This window comes from Suricata suricatta, chromosome 12, assembly GCF_006229205.1.
Source record: "Suricata suricatta isolate VVHF042 chromosome 12, meerkat_22Aug2017_6uvM2_HiC, whole genome shotgun sequence".
NCBI classification, from domain to species: domain Eukaryota; kingdom Metazoa; phylum Chordata; class Mammalia; order Carnivora; family Herpestidae; genus Suricata; species Suricata suricatta.
In genome coordinates, this window is record NC_043711.1 from 18380346 (window position 1) to 18400115 (window position 19770).

The following is a 19770-nucleotide window of genomic DNA, read 5'->3' on the forward strand; positions in this document are numbered from 1 at the left end:
AGCCTGTCTCCGGGAGCCGAGGGACTGAAAAGACGCAGCTCAGTTTCTAGCGGCTTTATTTTGACATACACGACCTCAGACACAAGCGGGGCGGGCAGCGCTAGGTGTACAGAAAGGGGCTGCCCGGCCAAGGACCGAGCACCCCTCCCCCGCACGCAAGGTCCCAAGGAGACGCAGTGGCCCAGCTGTGGGCGGAGACAATAGTGGAGGGGTGCAGACCTCCGGAGGCTTGGGTAAGTTTAGGCAGCTTCCAGGAAAGTGGAGTAGAGAGCGATTCCTAGAGACGAGGTCTTAAGAGTTCCCAGAGAAGCAGAGGAACCATGTCCTTCCCAGGGTGCTCCAATTTTTTTCTCATTAAAACTTTTTTAAAAAATCACAAACAAAACCAAATTGAACAGCTTTACAGTTCCAAGCAACCTGCATCTAAGGAGCGTTCACGTGGCCAGATGTGCGCGCAGTGGGAAACTGCTGCTACTGAACTAGCCCAGGTCTTTGGCCCCTGGGGAAACCCCCACACCCACTGCACAGGCCCCAATGTGAGGGAGGGGTGGGGGGGGGTCTCTGGCAAGTTGCTACACTGGTCCCCTTCCTCGTTAAGCACCGCGGGTCCCACCCCACCCCCCCTAGCCCAGGGGGCTGGTGTTGACTTGGCCCAGGGAAGCACTGGGGGGGGGGGTCTCCTGAGCGCCCCAACCCGTGATCCCGCGTTGCACTTTGGTCCCAAGTTGGGGTTTGGGAAGGCAGGGCCTGGCAGGGACAGGGCTCCCTGGCAAGGAGCAAGGAGAGAGTAGAGGTGGACAGCATGTGTGCACACACATGCCCAGTACACACCAAGTAACAGAGCTGGGTCTCCCCAGTGTCAAAAGTGCTGAAAGGAGGGGTCCTGCCTGAATGGAGAAGCAGGAAATCCCAGGCCCTTCTGCTCTTTTTAGTGCCAGGAAAACACTAAAGGTAAGGTATAGCCTCTCTGACGACGAACAGTAGAATGGGGCAGCATCTGCTCCCCAAATACAGGAACTCAGCACAGCACATCCCCATGGTGGAGAGGTTCAACTGAAGTGAGTCCCAAGCAGCCCCTGACTCTGTCTTGGCTTCTGCCCTGCCATGAAGTGAGTCTACACTAATGAAGGGCTACTACCCCTATGGCTGACGCCACAGAATGGTACAGGAAAGATGGTCATTTCTGACCAGAAACAGGCAAGCTGTCCCTCCCAGTCCCGAGAAATGGGAACCTGCCCACCACTGGCACCAGGATCGAGAGAGATGGGATCCATCAAGGAGCCCGTTTAAAATGTGTGAGGCTGCATCTCTAAGGACTAGGAAAGTAGTCCACCAGTTATCAAGGCTTCTCATAGACGACTGGCACGCTTACCTTTAAAGCCCAAACAAGGGCCATGCCGAAAGTGACAATGACAGCGGCCCTAGGCCCAGAAGTGAGGGCACTAACCATGGCAATGGCTGAGTGAGTGTAGTATCACCTCCTGACCACATATTAGAGATGGCAGACCTCTGGGCCAGCAACAAAAATTTCTAAAACCACCAGAAAGGCTGCCCCTTGGCCTTCACTGTACCACACTGTTGAGCAGGGCCACACTCCAGGCCAACAGACAGGGTGTTGGGCCAGCAGGAGAAACATCTCATACAATTCATTTGCTACCAGTTCTTTGTAAAAAGGTAGCACCTGCTGACAATAGGCACAAGCGCCAAAGATCACCTTAGAAATGGAAAAGCGTATTTTGCTGAGGAAAGCATGATGGAAATCAGTATTTACTAATAAACAAGGCTACATCCCAGGGGAAAGATCCCAAGAGACAAGGGCTGGCAGATGGAGAAATGGACAGACTGATGGATCCAAGGACTGATAAGACAAAACTCATTAGCAGAATATGGGCACCTGCACCCAGGGCCCAAACAATGTCCCTATGAGAAGACAAGCTTAAAGCTCTCCCTCCCAAGACTGGAGCTCCTCACAATGGGCTGCTGCCTTGAGCTTAGCCTGGGGAAAGGTGACACCCTGAGCGGACCACAGCCCTTGAGCCCTGGGATGGGCAGCCCATCCAAAGGCAGCATAGCTGCCCAAGCTAGAGGAAGAGGACACCCACCCACAGCCCAAGAACTGCAAACACTGTCTGGGCCAGAGCCACCAGAGGCCCTGGAATCTGCTGGGACATTAACTCTCCTCGGCAAACACAGCAGTGACCTCTTCAGTGGGGCAGGAAGGAGTAGCCTCCTCAGGCAAGGGATCTTAGTGAGAAAGGCTGGCTGGGGTGTGCAGGCAAGAAGAGGAGCAGGTTCAAGTGCCAAAGAGTGCCTGGGGATCCCAGAGCCTGCTCTCTGCCAGAAGCTGGCTTCAGCACAGCTTCATGAATCTAGCCTCACACCAAGGTCAGAACTGAGAAGGATGGGTCAGCTATGTGCAATTGGCCCTGTGGTACCCTGGGGGCATCTGTTAAAGAGCTGGCTGATGCCCACACCACCAGACTAGAAAGTCTCCAAGAGCTGGGCACCCAATCCTCTACTTCTGCGGAACAAGGGATGAGTGAGCACAGAGGGACCCTGCACCAGCTCCGTGCTTCACCCTAAAACCTGCAGGGTGCTGCAGCCACAGACCCCAAAGACCTAGGCAAGATAAACCAATGTCCAAGGGCACCCTGTTCATGCTGCCAAGCCCATGCACTAGGGCACCTCTTCCTTCCTAAGTCAGCTTGGACACAGCAGTCAGAGCTGTAGAGCTAAAGGAGCCTGGCTGTGAGGATGTGTTGTACCCTCCTTCACTTTATATATATGGATTCCAGGCTACAGCTAAAAACATTTCTTTTAGTTTACACCAAAGAGAAATATAACCCTTTAAAAGCAAGTCTGTGTGTCCTCACGGCGAGTTCAGTCAGAGCAATGGTCCCTGCCTGCGGGTGGAGACGAAGGGGTTCTGGGGGCCCAGGGCTGGGCCTACTGGTTCTGGTTCTCGTCCCGCATCTGTTCCATGATGCTGATGAGGTTCTCCAGGCCAAACACATAGCCTCGGTCCGGCCCATCATGCACAGTGGGGTCATCCCGGAAGCCCTTGAACGTGCTGTGTGCAAAGTCGATCATGCGGACATCCACCTTGGGTGGAGAGGAGGGGCCAGCCTCGGGACTGGTGCTACTGGGGCTGGTGCTAGGGCCACAGGGAGGTGCCACGTCAGGGAGCCCAGTATCCAGGTGCTTGAGACGCATCTCGGCACGGCGGTCCAGAAAGGACTCGGCCCGGCACTCCCTGCCATCGTAGATGACAAGCAGGGAGCTGGAGTAGAAGCGGTAGGAGGCCTGGCGCTCCAGAACAGCTTTCAGGCCCCGCAGTTTGCTCAGGATGGGCTCAAAAAGGTCACGCCTCAGGTCCAGGCCATTGTGCAGGTACTGATAGAGGGCGTTGCGGAAGCCTTCAATGGAAAGCCCACGGCCATAGTATTTGTTCCTGCAGAGGTAATGTCCTGTGTCCAGCTGGTACACCTGAAAGCCCAGGAGACAGAGGGGGTGAGCACCAGGAAGGTCTGATGACCTCATAGTGCCCTGGGCAGGCACTGTCTGGAAAGTACTTCTTGACCAGGCTTACTCGTCCCAATGTCAAGGCAACAGGCTCTTACAGTGGTTCTGCATCTGGAGCCCAGACAAAGGTCATCAGGTAAGGCCAAGAGGGCTCAGGGAACATACCTATAAGGACGCACTCAGCATCCTGTGGGGCACTCACCCTCTCCGAGGAGATTCTGGACCACTGTGGGCCCGGAGGACACCTGGCATGGGTAGCAGGCAGGCACATGTGCAACCCCAAACACGTGGGCGACAGCAGCTAGGCTCTCACCAGGGGCAACTCACCTGCATGCCACAGACCCTGACACCCAGTGTAGCTGACGTACTCTGCTCGCACTTCCTCATCTGCCGGGCCGCCTTCTCAGCTGATGCATCATCACCATGCTGCCGGGTGCCCATCTTCAGGTCCAGCACACAGGGGTACTTGAAGTGGTGCACCACGTTCTCAAGCAAGAGGAACTCTGGGCCACGTCAAGGAGAGTAACAGCCACACTCACCATCATCCCCAGTCATGAAACCACGACCAAGTTTTTCTATACAAGGGAGCATTCTCTTTAAAAGAAATTTTTTTAACGTTTATTTATTTTTGAGAGATGGAGAAAGAGTGTGAGCAGGGGAGAGGCAGAGAGAGAGGGGGAGACACAGAATCTGAAGCAGGCTCTAGGCTGTGAGCTGTCAGCAGAGAACCCAGTGCAGGACTCAAACCCACAAGCAGTGATATCATGACCTAAGCTGAAGTCAAGATGCTTAACAGACTGAGCCACCCAGGTGCCCCTTTAAAAAAATAATAAAATTTTTTTTAACATTTTGGGGGCATTCTTTTCAATGTAATCTGTATTCACCTCACATTCTCAAATGTACATTTCACAACACTGGCTTATCAATTCTTTTGAAAAATTTTTCTATTGTAGCAAAATACACATAACAAAATTTACCATTTTAACTACTTTTTAAAAGTGTTCAGTTTTGGGGTACCTGGGTGGCTCAGTTAAGTGTCTGACTTTGGCTCAGGTCATGATCTCACAGTTCGTGGGTTCAAGCCCCACATCAGGCTCTGTACTGACAGCTCAGAGCCTGAAGCCTGTTTCAGATTTTGTGTCTCCTTCTCTCTCTTCCCCTCCCTTGTTTGCTGTCTCTGTCTCAAAAATAAACATTAAAAAACAATTTTGTTTAAAGAAAGTGTTTAGTTTTGAGAAGAGAGCACACGTGTGCACAGTATGGGGAGGGGCAGAAAGGGATAGGGACAGAGAACTTGAAGCAGGCTCTGTATTGATAGCAGAGAGCCTGACTCAGGGCTCAAACTCACAAACTGTGTGATCATGACCTGAGCTGAAGTCAGACACCTAACCAACTAAAGCCACCCAGGCGTCCCCCATTTTAACTACTATTAACTGTACAGTTCGGTGGCATTAAGTACATTCACATTACTGTGCAATCACCATCACCATCCATCTCTGGAACTTTTTATGTTCCCAAACACAAACCAGAAACTGTACCCACTACACACACTCCCATTCCTCTTCACATCCCTGCCTCCAGGAACTGCCGTTCCACTTTCTGTCTCTATGACTATGCCTATTCTAGACACTTCATATTTGTCTTTTTGTGTCTGGCTGTTTCAGAGCAAAAATGTTTTCAAGTTTTAACCATGCTGTAGCATGTGACAAAATTTCCTTCCTTTTTTATGGCTGAATAATTTTCCATGATGTCTATCTATGGCATCTCTTGATACATCACATTTATTTTATTCTACTTTATTCTGTCTGGTAAGCATACACAAACTAAAGATCTGGCAGATTCACATGCATCCCTGGCACCATAAGTAAACCAAGGCCCTGCTCGAGCCGCACCCCATCCAAGCCTAAAAGAAATATGGAAGACATCTTCGCACCACTACTACAAACATGAGAAATTAGGCTTACCATTTCTGAGTGGGAATCTTAGGAAAAGATGGATTTAACTTTCTACCCTGCTGGGACGCTTGGGTGGCTCAGTTAGGTGTCTGGCTTTGACTCAGGTCACAATCTCACAGTTCTTAAGTTCAAGAGCCCCGTATCAGGCTGTGCACTAAGTGCAGAGCCTGCTTGGGATTCTCTGCCTATCCCTCTCTACCCCTCCCATGCTCTTCTATCTCAGAATTAAAAACAACAACAACAACAAACAAACAAAACCTTTAATACATACATACATACAGAAATAATACATTTCTATCCTGCCATTTTCTGACTAAACTTCAAACCAGCAGACTATATACTTAAACTTATCCCTTAGTACTTCTAGGACCTTCTGCTCAAAATGCCTCTATGCTCCTGGCCAGCTGGCATTTATGCCCAGGTCCTCATTTAAATTTATGGTCTGCAACTACCCAGGATAAAGGTATATAGGCTTATCACATGGCTGCCAAAAGTTCGGGGCCCACAGCCTGGACCTCAGTTCCATTTTGGAGGACCATGCAGCAATCACAGTCTCTTGGATAACATACTTGGCATCACTTGATGATGCACATATTAACATCTCCTAACTCTGGACTATTCATTTTGTCATCTGCTATAAATCTATAAAACAAATGACAATGAAACGTAAAAAGGGCTGCAGAAATATCTCACAGTGCTCAAGAACATGGACTCTTGAATCTTGCTTTGGCCACTCACGGGCCTGGGCACAACGCTTAATAACCTCCTTCCATCTCCTCATCTTTATTTATTTAAAAAGCATTTGTTTAAATGTTTATTTATTTTTGAGAGAGAGAAAGACAGAGTGCAAGCAGGGGAGGGGCAGAAAGAGAGACACACACAGAATCCAAAGCAGGCTCCAGGCTCTGAGCTGTCAGCATAGAGCCTCATGCAGGGCTTGAACTCATGAACTGTGAGATCATGACTTGAGCCAAAGTCGGACACTCAACCGACCGAGCCACCCAGGTCCCCCACCATCTCATCTTTAAACCAGCAACACTTTCTCCCTCAAAAGACTGTTATGAAAGCAGAGTAGACAGACAGGGCTCAGCACATTCCCCTCAGTTTCTCAGAAATATGAGTCATTTATTGCCTATGGCTTCAGACAGTAACTGACCAGCAGAATCCCCATTTTATAATACTTCTTTACCTTTACCATCTTAAAGACTATTATACACTGTTCAGGTATGGTGTCCATCTTTATTAACTTTTGGAAAAGTAGAAATGTATTTGTGCATATGCAAGCATGCACACATACACAGATCCCTGATTCTAGACATGCACTGAAAAATATGGTAGCCACTAGCCACATCTGGCAATTTAAATTTAAATAAGGATAAAATTCTGGGGCACCTGGGTGGCTCAGTTGGTTAAGCAGCTGACTTTGGCTCAGGTCATGATCTCGCGGTTCATGAGTTTGAGCCCTGCGTTGGGCCCTGTGCTGACAGCTCAGAGCCTGGAGCCTGCTTCAGAGTCTGTGTCTCCTTCTCTCTCTGCCCTTCCCCTGCTCACACACATTAATAAAAAATAAATAAATAAAGAAGTATAAAATTCTGTAACTCGGTCAGCCACATTTTGCTTACTTGGTGTGGCCAGTGGCTACCATACTAAAATAGATACAGATACTTCCATGGTCAGAAGGTTCTACCAGACATTACTCCTCTAGACTGTAGTTTAAGCTTCAGGCTTATCAGCCCCGAAAAGCAGGAAAAGAACATGTCAATAAAACAAAGAATGACAGGGGCACCTGGGTGACTCAGTCAGTTGGTCGTCCGACTCTTAGTTTTGGCTCAGGCTGTGGTCTCACGGTCTGAGTTCAAGCCCCAAGTCCAGCTCTCTACCTGGGATTCTCTCTCTCCATCTCTACCCCTCCCCCACATATGCTTACTCGCTCTCTCAGAATAAATAAACTTAAAAAACAAAACAAAAACCAGGGGTGCCTGGGTGGCTCAGTCGGTTGAGCCTCCGACTTCGGCTCGGGTCAGATCTCACGTTCGTGGGTTCGAGCCCCGCATTGGGTTCTGTGCTGACAGCTGGCTCGGAGCCTGGAGCCTGTTTCGGTTCTGTGTCTCCCTCTCTCTCTGACCCTCCCCCTCTCATGCTCTGTCTCTCTCTGTATCAAAAATAAATAAAACATTAAAAACATTAAAAAACAAAACAAAACAAAACAAAAAACAACAAAGAATGACAAAGTGCCTATGCAAAAGGCAGATGAGAACAAGAGGGGCTCCTGACAGAGGGCCCAGGCCATGGTACTAGAAGGTATCCTGACACAGAAGCAACCCACGGTCCCATCAAGGAACACTGCTGAGGTAGTAACAAGGATACTGTAGAGCTTTCGGTCCTTGGACTCTGAGCGCATGCGGCTCAGCTGCTGCTTGTGACAGCGCAGACTCCAGGGGTTGTGGCTGATCTTCTCAGAACTCAGACCGCTGTTGCCATCCAGCATCTGGAAAGGGACGTCTGAGTGGCTGTGGAGCTCCACCTTCGGACTCTTTGCCTCCTGGGAGCTAAGAAGGAAGAACATAACACATTGCTGAGGGAGCTCACACAAGTCACCCTCTGGGGTCTCAGGGCACAGGGTGAGGAGGCCTGGATCAGACCTAATCTGCCACCCACAGACCCTCTGCTGATGGGTGGCACAGGGACCCCAGATGCATGAGCTCGTAAAAGTGAGTATAAGTAGTGTTTATACTTGTGTATCTGAAAACTGTCTGAAAAAATAACTCGTTGCATGAAATTACATGATGATCCATTAGGAAGGCTATCATAAAAATAAACTGGAACAGGTGTTGTAGAAGATGTGGAGAAACTGGAACCCTCAAATACTGCTGGAGAGCATGTTAAATGGTACAGCCGCTACGAAAAAGTCTGGCGGTTCCTCAAAAGGTTAAACATGCAAATTCATGTATGATCTAGCAGTTGTACTTAGTTATATACCGAAAAGAAACTGCAGCATCATTAAAGTAAACAAGAAGTAAAGCAACCCAAGTGTCCACCAGTGGATAAATGGGTAAACAAAACGTGGTGTGCCCATACAACGGAGTGTCATTCAGCAATAAAAATGGAATGCTGAAGCATGCCAGAACCTGGATGAACCCTGAAACATCCTGTTAAGTGAAATAAGCCATACACAAAAGGAGAAATGCTGTATGTTTCCACTCAACTGAGGTAACTGCACATTCACAGAAACAGAAAATAGAATATGAAGGGGAACGGAGAGTTTTTTTTAACAGGTGTGGGGCTTCTGGCGGAGATAAAAAGGAGTTCTGAGAACAGACAGTGGTAATGGCTGCACAACAGTGTGAATGTACTTAACACTACTGAACTATATACCCTGAAGCCTGAAAAAAGGTAAAAATGATACATTGTTAGATGTACTTCACAATTTTTAAAAAAATACAAAAACTGACAAACGTGCAGTTACACACTTAACAAATACAGGGTGGAGCATGGGATGCCACTGTTAAGAATACAAGTAACTCATATTTTTATCCACATTTACAACCAAGTTTTTAATAAGATCTAAAGAAAGCATATGCTGACATTATATGCTTAAGAATGTCTGTCTACCTGTGTGTCAGACCTGGAAGAAAGAGAAAAACATTAAAGAAAAAAAAGCAGGATAGGCCTCAAGGAAACCTCCCCAACACGAGAACTTTTGAAGTAACTTGCAATGTGGCTTCACCTTGCCAAGCCATGCCAAGCCAGCACTGGAGAAGCCATGTGCCCTGGAAATGGCAGAGCAAGCCTGCAGCAGTATCAAATGTCACCATCCTCCCCAGAACTTCTGGCCTCTCCTTTAACTGTGGATGGAGTAAGTCATGCAGAGGTGAGCTAGCCACCAGGGCTGGTATGTACTGGAAATGCTGATGTCCCCTCAGGGTGACTGGGCAGACTGGGGAAATGGCTGAGAGACATGAGCAGAGATCCTTTTCCCTTTAACTGAAAGTAGAGGAACCACCAATGCCTCTCAGCATCATGAAACTCTTATTTTCTTCTGGTGAGGGCATGGCTAAGGCCATTCATGGATGCTTTTTTGTGTGTGATCCTCTTTAAGAAACAATGAGGTTTACTCATCTGCCAAGTAAACCCAAATAAGTTCTCTGTGCCCGCCCAGGGCACCCGTGCCTCCTGGCATCACCCTTGGTATTGCAGCTCTGGCCCTGGTGAAGAAGCAGCTCCATTCCTAGAATTGACTTAGTGCCTCTGTAAACAGGCCAAAGAGAGGTCTGGTCACTGCAGACAGAGCTGTTACTTTCAGAGCAGAGCCTTGAACCTAGACACGGGTAGACTTGGATGTTATTCTACATTCACTGGCTTATCACCAGATGATTTGTGAAGCAATTTCTGTACCTTTGGCGGAAAAAGAAAGCTCACCCTAAAGAGCTGTTGAGAGAAAGGCCTCAATGCCAGCCATGGACCTGAGGACTTGAGAAACATTCCTTGTCACATGAATGGCTAAGCTTAGGTCCCATAATCGTCAGTGAAGAGGAAGCCCCTTGGAGAATGACAAAGAAGCCCTGAAGAAGTGCTTCTGCAGACCAGAGTCTATTTTCCCCAAGAATATTAACACCACACACACACACACACACACACACACACACACACACACACACACAGGAATATTACTTGATGATCAAAACAAATGAATCCTGCCATTTGTAACAACATGGATGGAGCTAGAATGTATTATGCTAAGCGAAATAAATCAGTCAGAGAAAGAAATACAGTATGATTTCACTCATATGTGGAATTTAAGAAACAAAACAGATGAACATATGGGAAGGGGGGAGAAAGTCAGGGACACTAACCACAAGAGAGACTTGACTGAAAGTTGATAGAAGGAGGTGGGTAGGGGGATGGGCTAGATGGGTAATGGGTACTAAAGAGGGCACCTGTTATGATGAGCACTGGTGTTGTATGTAAGTGATGAATCACTGAAGTCTACTCCTGAAACCAATATTGCACTGTATGTAAATAACTAAAATCGAAATAAAAAAAAAACTTAATACCTGGAGACCCTCCTTATTAAGAAATGGATGTGAAGGCCTCTCCTCTCCAGAAATGCAGATCTGGCCAGAGAGGAAACAGCACACACTCAGCCAGAGTCTCATGGGGTCTGTGCTCCTCGATGTGAGTGTGTCCTCTTCCATCAATGGGAATAAGGAGAGCTGGGCTCTTACAGCTTCAGGACCTAAGGTGCACAGTATGTGTTGCTCAACTGACCTGATGTCAGAGATAAACTATGTGCTGCCACACCCATATAAGAAAAGTCCCAAATCTAACTTCTTAGTTGAGGCACAGATCTTATTCATGGAAACTTACTTTTAAGTGAATTTAAATATACTTAAAAAACTTTTTATTCTTAAAAAAAATTTTTTTAAGTAATCTCCATACCTAGTAACATGGAGCTCAAACTCACGATCCAGAGATCGAGAATCACATGCTCCACCACTCAGCCAGAAAAGTGTCCCCAAATTAAATATAAAGTAATTTAATCATACAATTTTGATTGCACTTTGTTTCAGGAAGTTCACATTATTTTTTAGCTTACATTAGTTTTATTATTATTATTATTTTACAATTCAGTAGTTTCTTTAGTATATTTACAAGGTTATAAAACATCACCACTACCTAATTTTTAGGACATTTTCATTACCCCCAAAACAAACACTATCACCATTAGCAGTCACTTCCTATCCTCCTCTCCCCCTTCTCAGCCCCTGGTATACATTAACTTGCCTTTCTGTCTCATGCATTTGCTTATTCTGAACATTTTCTATATATGGAAAATATGTGTTCTTTTGTGACTGACTTACTTAGCACAAGTTTTTAAGGTTCATCCCTGTTGTGGCTCGTTATGAATATTCCATTCCTTTTTATTGCTGACTAATATTCAGCAATGTGATATGGATGCACCACCTTTCTTTATCTATTCAACAGCTGACGGACACAGTTGTTTTCATTTTTTGGCTGTTAGGAATACTGCAACTATAAACATTTGTTTACAAGTTTTGTGTCTGAATGTATTTTTTTCAATTCTCTTGGTAAATACTCCCAATTCCTAGAAGTAGAATTGATGGGGTTAACTTTCTGAGGAACTAATAATTATTCTTCCAGAGTGGCTGCACTATTTTACATTCCCATCGGCAATTTAAGATGGTTCCAATTTCTCTAAATCTTCATCAACACTTTTACTGCCTGTCTTTTTGATGATAGCTACCCTATGAGAGTTCACGTTTCTTGCATAAAATGTCAAGAGACATAGTTCTTTGTAGACTATTTTCCTAATCTACAAGAAAAATTACTTCCAAAGCAAATTTTAGTTGTAGGAATAGGGTTAACAGCTGATCTCACAGAGGTCAAAGAACCTTGTACAGAACCCTTAAAGAACACTGGTCTGGATGGCCTCTCACTGTGCATGGGCAGTCCTACAGGTCCAAAAGCAGGTGCAATCTCACCAGGGACCAAGGCATTTCGACCTTATGAGTTAGACATAACAAAGCTGAAGAGCACAGAACACAGGGAGTCATTGTTTCCAAAGGGCTGAGACTTTTACCTTCACTCTCTCTTGACCAGCTACATCCATACGCAGAAGGGAGCATCACTGAAGTGATGTAACACACCCAAGTGGTAGCCGAAGAACACCAGCCATCTTTCCCCAACTTTGAGCCCTACATCCCCATGATGTGTCAGGACTCCAGAGAGGTCTTCAGTGTTTGTACTGCCAGGACCAGACATGCACCTTCACCCTGCTCACACCACCCCCTTACCTCTCAGAGGTTTCAAGGGACAGGCTGGCTCTCTCTTCTTTGTGGTCACTGCCACTGCCTGACCGATGCAGGCTCCGGCGGGAGTGTTTGCGCCGAGGTTGCTCCCGCTCTGGTGTGTCATCCTGCTCCACAGTCTCACTTTCCACATAAGGGTAGGCCACCAAGTTAATGTAACCATCACTGTCTCCCTCAAAACAGACAGACACCACGCCTGTTGGAAAAAAAAGGCAGCCAGTCAATAAATGTCTACACAGGCTGGGTCTGTGCAGCAGAGACTGCTGGCATTTGCTGTCTCACAGCACATCACCTGCTGTGAACCAACTGAAGATCAATGTAGGAACAATGAGCAACAGACCTCTTTCCAGAAAACACCTGACCACTTGCCCCAACTTTAAGTCTGCTACTTAACCTCTGATCAGGGGTTGATATCTATTTATTTCCCACTCTCCTCTCTAGCCTTCTGATCTTCAGTGACTGACCCCTGTACCATTCAAAAGAACTGTGTTCACTGGAGACATTCACACCTAACGTGATTTAACCCTCTACTTCTACAACTGCTCTGTGATACTGCCATTTCCAATGTGATCCCCTTGATCACCTTCTTTCTGCCTGGCAGTGTCACCTAGAGAGACATTAAGACTTCTTCCTGCAAAATAGTCCCAAAAAATAAGTCTTCTGCCCACACTGAGCATAAGGCGATTCTAACCTCACCAGACAGAACTTCTGCCTCACCAAACCACCAGCATTCCTAAGTTGACAACTTTCTACTCTCCGTGCTGTACTCCAGCAAAACTGCTTACTGTGTCCATTTTTTATCCAACAGGTTATTTGTTTTTTCTTCTAAATTGTTAACAAAGGACTTAAGATACAATACCTAGAAACCTAACCCAAGGAGATTAAAAACAAACAAAAAAACCCAACAGAGTCCAGGCTGCCCTTTGTCTAACTTCCACATCCAAACTTCTGTCGCTACATGTTTCCTTTTACACTCCCAGTGTGCAAAATTGGCTCCATAATCTGAACAAAAATGAAAAGCATTTATAAATAAGTTAGGGTCAGACCAAGAATATCCTTCTCTTTGGCCCATTTCCTCCCTCACTCCCTAGGCCTTTTTAGAAAAAACTCCTTAAACATGAAATTAGTTTTTCTTCACTTCCCACTATACTGCTCAAATGTATACCACACTTCCACGGGCCTCATATCTGTACCCTGGCTTGCTTCCATAGATGGCTGCCTCTCCTGTAGGTTTTTATCTTCTTGTCTTCACTAGAGCATCAACTGTTCCAGCTTGATTGTTCTCTGGTCTGTAATCTTCTCTGTCTCCTGGGCTCCCCTTATGCTCTGACCTAAAGTGTCCTCCAGGCTTGCCACACAGCTGTCATGCTGACCAGCGTGAGGGTCAAACCTTCTGTGGTCCTCTACTTTTTTTCCCCCACTCTTGGTTTACTCATTTGAGTGGAAGACATCTTCAAGTAACTTTCTAACAAAGGGTGTTCAGGAGGTCAATTCTGAGTCCTTTGCAGGATTTTATTCTGCTCTTACACTTGACTGACTGAAGACAAAATTCTATTGTCTACAATAAAGAGTTTTACTTCTTCCTTTCCAATTGGAATGGATTTTTATTATTTCACTATCTTGCCTAACCACACTGGCCAGAACCTCCTGGAAAATGTCAACTAGAAGTGGAAAGCACGAACATCCTTGTCTTATTCCTGATCTTATGGGGCAAGGCAATTGTTTTGTCATTCTGATGCTGGATGGAGGCTTTTCATAGATGCCCTCAAGCTGAAGAACTGTCCATCTATTCCTAATTTGCTGCTGCTGCTGTTGTTTTATCAAGAATGGACGTTGGATATTGCTGAATGCTTTTTCTGCATCTGCTGAGGCAAGATATAGATGGTTTTTCTTTTCTTTTTGATTATTAATATGGCAAATTCCATGTAACCTTTCAATGTTAAACCTACTCTGTATTACTCAAGTAAACACTATTTGGTTATGATGTATTGTCCTTTTAATACATTGTTCTAGTCAATCAACCAAATTTTTATTCAAATTTTTTACATCTAGGTTAATGAGAGGCATTTATTACCTCATAGTGGTCTTATAAAATGAGTTGGGACATACTCCCTCTTTAATTTTTTTGGAAGAGTTTCTGTAGAACTACTATTTCTTAAATATTTGGTAGAAGTCACCAATGAAGCAGTGTGGGCCTGGAGTTTTCTTTGCTAAAATGTGTTGAACTCCAATTTCAATTTATTTGATAAGGCTATACGGATTCTCTATTTCTTTGTGAGAGTTTTCATAGTTTGTATCTTTCAAAAAATTGTCTCTTTACTACAACTTAGTAGAATTTACTAGGATAAAATTTCTCTTAATATTCTTTTATCTTTAAATATCAGTAGACCCTACATATATCATTTCTGATATTGGATATTTATGCTATCTCCTTTTCCTGACCAGTCTGGCTAGAGATGTTGTTCTCAAAGAATCAGCCTTTGGTCTTTGGTTTTCATTTATTTTCTTAATTTTTGCTCATTTTCTTACTGAATTACCTTTTTCATATTGATTCACATTAATTCAGATATAGATCTATATTCTGGAAATTAACCCTTGTTCAGTAATATGTGTTATAAATATTTTCATTTTCTTTAAAGGTAGAGTTCAATAAACATAAGTTGTATATAGTTAAATATATCACTTGATCTTTTACAATTAGCTCTTTTCTGTCTTACAGACTCATCTAAAGCTATACTGAAACCTTTCATTCTTTGCAGGCACATACTTTTGAGTATCCTGACAGACCACTGGCAGACACAGAACGTCATACCTGACAGGGGGAGATATGGCTATGCTGTGGGTAGGGCAGGAAGAACTATGAATAGCAGATGAGACTTGCTAATCAAATGAATCCCGCAGTCTACTTCTAGTTTAAAAAAAACATTTTTTTGATCCTGACATTTTTTTACATCATTACTCACACCTAGGTATGCAGATGGGAAAACGAAAAAAATCAATGGTCTTATCTAAGCCCCAATTTTCTTGGCATTTGTAAGACTAATTTCAATTTGGTGAAATTTTTGGTATTTAAAAATATATATATTCTTAGAAATTATAGTAAAAAAATACATGACATAAATTTATCACTTCAACCATTTTAATATGTACAATTCAGTGGCATTAAGTACATTCACAGTGTTGTCTACCATTATCATTATCACTTCAAAACAACTCTATATCCACTAAATAATAACTCCCCCCTCCTCCTCACCCAAACGCAGGTAACTCTAATCTACTTTGTCTCTTTACAGATTTGCCCATTCCATATATAAGTGGAATATTCCATATAAGTGGAATCATGTAGTTTTTTCCTTTTATGTCTGGCTTATTTCACTTAGCATAATGTTTCCACGATTCACCCATGTTTTAGCATGTATCATAACTTCATTTCTCTTTAGGGCTGAATACTATTCCATTGTGAATATGTATCACAATTTGTTTATCCATTCATCTGCTGATGGACACTTGGGGTGTGAATATTGTGAAATACACTTCTGTGAATATTAGCTCATAAGCATCTGTTTGGGTCCTTTTCTTTCAGTTCTTTTGGGTACCACCCAGGAACAGAACTGCTGGACCATACAGTAATTCTTTTTAGTTTTTTGAGGAAGTACCAAACTGTTCTCTGCAGTGACTGCACCATTTGACATTCTTACCAGCAATGTTTCTATTTCTCCACATTCTTGCCAACCCTTATTTTCCTTTTTTTAAAATTGTTATAGACATCCTAATGTGCATGAATGGTATCTGATTTGTGGTTCTGATTTGCATTTTCTTTTCTTTTTAAGTTTATTTATTTATTTAGAGAGAGCGATGCAAGTGGGGAAGGGGCAGAGAGGGGGAGACAGAGAATCCCAAGCAGGCTCTTCACCACCAGTGCAGAGTCCAATGCAGGGCTCAAACTCACCACAAGGATCATGAACTGAGCTGAAGTCAGATGCTTAAACGACTGAGCCACCTGGGCGCCAACAATTTGCATTTTCTTAATGACTAATGATATCGATATGTTGTTGGCCATTTGTATATCTTTTTCTGGAGAAAAGTGTATCCAAGTCCACTGTGCAGTTTTGAATTTGATGGTTTGCTATTGTTTTTTTTTAAGTTTATTTATTTTGAGAGAGAGTGCATGAGAGCCAGCAGGGGAGGAACAAAGAGAGAGAGAGAGAGAGAGAGGGAAAGAAAGGGAGAGAATATCTCAAGCAGGCTCCAACTGTCAGTGCAGAACCTGACGCAGGAATGGGACCCATTAACTGTAAGATTATGACCTGAGCCAAAAACAAGAGTTGGACGCTTAACCAACTGAGCCACCCTGACACCCAATTGTTTTCAAAACAGAACCAGAAGAATATTAAATTTGAAAGAATAAATATTCTAAGGCTGCAAAACAAGAGAGAAGCCAGAATCAAACTCACTGCTGTTTCTAAGTGGCTAAAAACAACAGTTACAAATGCTTTATATGCAGCTTCAGCCACCTACTCATCCACACTAAACACATCCATGGCCAAACCTTTTGCTATAAATATGCCAAAATGAGATAGAGAACCATAAGTCCTGTTAGCTCAAAGAGTCCCTCTAATTCTAAGGGGGAAAAAATCTCTTAAAAGGGAGTCAAACCCTGGCTCCAGAGAAATGTTTTCTAAATCACAACCGACAGAACTGGGACAAGTGTGAACCTCTAGGTGGCTCCCAGGAAAGGACTGTCAGCACTGATTCAGTTTTCCCAACTTTCTCTCAGATTGGGGAATAGAAGTCTTTAAAAGCCATAGCAAATCATTAGCCATAGCAATTTTCTTTTCTTTTCTTGGGCTGCATTTTCACTAGGTAAAATAAATATACTTTCTCAAATACACAGTTAAACCAAAAACTGATCCTTTCTCATTAAGCCAAATGAAGCCCAATTTATTGAAAGAAAATGGGGGATATTATTGGTCCAATTAAAATATATCAAAACCCAACAGCAAAGTTTTTGTTTTGAAATATATTTAAAATTATAGAAAGTTACCCAAAAAACAGAATTCTCATACATCCAGCTTCCTCTAATGCTCCCGTGAGCCCAGTGTGTCAGGTAAAGCCCTATCACAAAGTGATGCACCTCTCCTGCCTGGTTGCAGGCCATGTGCAAGGAAGACTCTCTGACCCATCTCTTCAAGCTCTTGAGTCCCATCAAGGTATTTTAAAATGTCTGTCTGTACTGGAAAGCTGTGGTTAATGGTCATTCCAAGATGACTGAGATGCCAAATGTGGACTTGGATGTAACCAGCATAATACAAGCTGATGAGCCCACTCCTTTATCAACCAATGCACTGAACTTAAATTCTGTGCTTGGGAAGGATTATGGAGCACTGAAAGACAAGGGCACTGAAAGATCATGATTAACACAAACCCCACCTCCCTGCCCTCCTCCTTGTGCTGTACCAGCTGCTCTGTTACCACTGCAGGGTCCTGTCCACTGTTCTCATGCATTCAGCAGTCAACAGCAAGCTAGAAAGCCTTCTCAAGTGCTTTGGCAAGCAGATTAAAAAAAAAAAAACAAAACAGCCCCTCATGAATATCACCTGGAGTTTAGTCTAATTGGGAAGAATGTGCTGAAGATTAAAATGCAGTTCCGGGGGTGCCCGGGTGACTCAGTTAGTTGAGCATCCAACTTTGGGTCAGGTCATGATTTCACAGTTCATGGGTTCAAGCCCTGCATTGGGCTCTGGGCTGACAGCTCAGAGCCTGAAGCCTGCTTTGGATTCTGTGTCTCCCTCTCTCTCTCTCTCTCTCTCTCTCTCTCTGTCCCTGCCTGCTTATGCTCTGTCTCTCAAAAATAAACAAATGTTAAAAAAAATTTTTTTAATGCACTTCAGTATCCAAATGATGTGTCCCATCAAAGAAGAAAGAAACATTGCACATCTTTTCTTTTCTGTTTGGCCAGTAGCATAACGCTATAAATGCAATCCTTGTAAAAACCTGGGTAGGGGTGCCTGGGTGGCTCATCTGGTTAAGTGTCCAACTATTGATTTTGGCTCAGGTCATGATCTCACAGTGGTGAGATCAAGCGCTGCTTAGCATGGAGCCTGCTTGAGACTCTCTTTCTCCCTCTCTCTCTGCTCCTTCTCTGCTCACATGTGCACACACTCTCTCTCAAAATAAATAAACATTTTTTAAAAAGCAGCAGCAGCCACTATATTCCACTCCATGAACTCTACTCTTGGGAAGAGCCCCTGGCTTGTTGGGAATGAACTTGCCGTGACAGACATTGTGCTGTGGTCTGTGTTCCAGAAGATGGAAGGCTGCAATGTGACAGTGCCAAACAACATGCGAAGACGGAGAAGGGCCTGTCAAAACCTGGCCCCTTTTAACACTGCCCCCAAGCTCCTTAAGGGAATTTCAGTAACTGATTTTAGATTTTAAGAACAGTGCTTTTTCATGCATATGGTTGATAAAATGACTTCTGATATAGTTTCTCCGTCTTTGTCTTTCATGACTTTGACACTTCTGAAGAATACTAACAGTTATTTTGTAGCATGTCCCTAAATTTGGATTTGTGTTTATTTTCTCATGATCAGACTGAGGTCACATATTTTGGGCAACAGAAATGATCTTGTGTTCTCCTCAGTTCTTTATGTCAGAAGGTCCAGGTCTTGTTACTGGTGATTAATTCTGATCACTTGGTTAAGGTGATGTCTGCCAGGTTTCTCCTTGGTAAAGTTATTATTTTTCCTTTTGTAATTAATATCATATAGGGAGATATTTGAGACTTTCTAAATATTCTGTTTCTTACTTAGCCCACTAATTTCAGAATCGATCATGTTTCTTGCCTTTGACAATTATTACTGTGTTGTGTGTCTAGTGGTGACTTCTGTTTCCATCATTCCTTCTATATCTATTAATTAAAAGGAATTATAATTCTGTAAGGAAGAAATGTCCCTTCTCACCCATTTATCTATCAGTATGCCGTTAGGGATATTTTATTTCTCATATCCTAGATCTGGCCACTGGGATTCCCTGATATCGGCTCTTCTACGCTTGTGACATACTCCCATGATTTTTTACTGCTTCTTTAGTTACCAGGGGATGCTCCAGGCTCATCTTTTATTTTTCCTGCCCCAACTCAGAAACCAATTATTAATCTAGGGAGCTATGCTTCTTTTTATTCTAAGAATGGTATTTACAAAAATCAAGATCTTGGCACCAGATGGACTGATTGCTACTGGAGTATCGTTGTTTTTAGGCCCTTTCAGCAGACAGGTCTAGAATATATATGTATAAATACTAACCCACACATACACATCTATCTCTTTATAAAACACAGGTGTTTTTTAAATTCAACCAAGCTAAGGAAAAATGCCAATAATATTCTGGGTTTTGGTAAGTTTCAAGAGGGATTTTTATTTATTTAGTATGACCAACAGCAGTCATCAGCTGTTACTACATAT

The 19770-nt window shown here is 44.0% G+C and overlaps 1 protein-coding gene and 1 pseudogene across 5 annotated transcripts in view; one reads left to right on the forward strand and one right to left on the reverse strand.

Moving 5' to 3' along the window:
• Positions 1-39: 39 nt before the first annotated feature.
• The window catches only part of IP6K1 (inositol hexakisphosphate kinase 1), a 61401-nt gene continuing 41670 nt past the window's right edge, over positions 40-19770 (reverse strand). For 4 of the 5 annotated variants that reach the window (XM_029916825.1, XM_029916827.1, XM_029916826.1 and 1 more), the window contains 4 exons: positions 12293-12503; positions 7845-8026; positions 3850-4025; positions 40-3486 (listed from right to left, as the gene is read on the reverse strand). In XM_029916825.1, coding sequence (XP_029772685.1) covers positions 2947-3486; positions 3850-4025; positions 7845-8026; positions 12293-12503 — 1109 coding nt within the window. In that variant the 3' untranslated portion in view covers positions 40-2946. Of the gene's footprint in view, positions 3487-3849; positions 4026-7844; positions 8027-10531; positions 10707-12292; positions 12504-19770 lie in introns of those variants that run through there. The other variant, XM_029916829.1, reaches the window with a different exon arrangement.
• On the forward strand, positions 17557-18777 carry LOC115273655 (annotated as a pseudogene).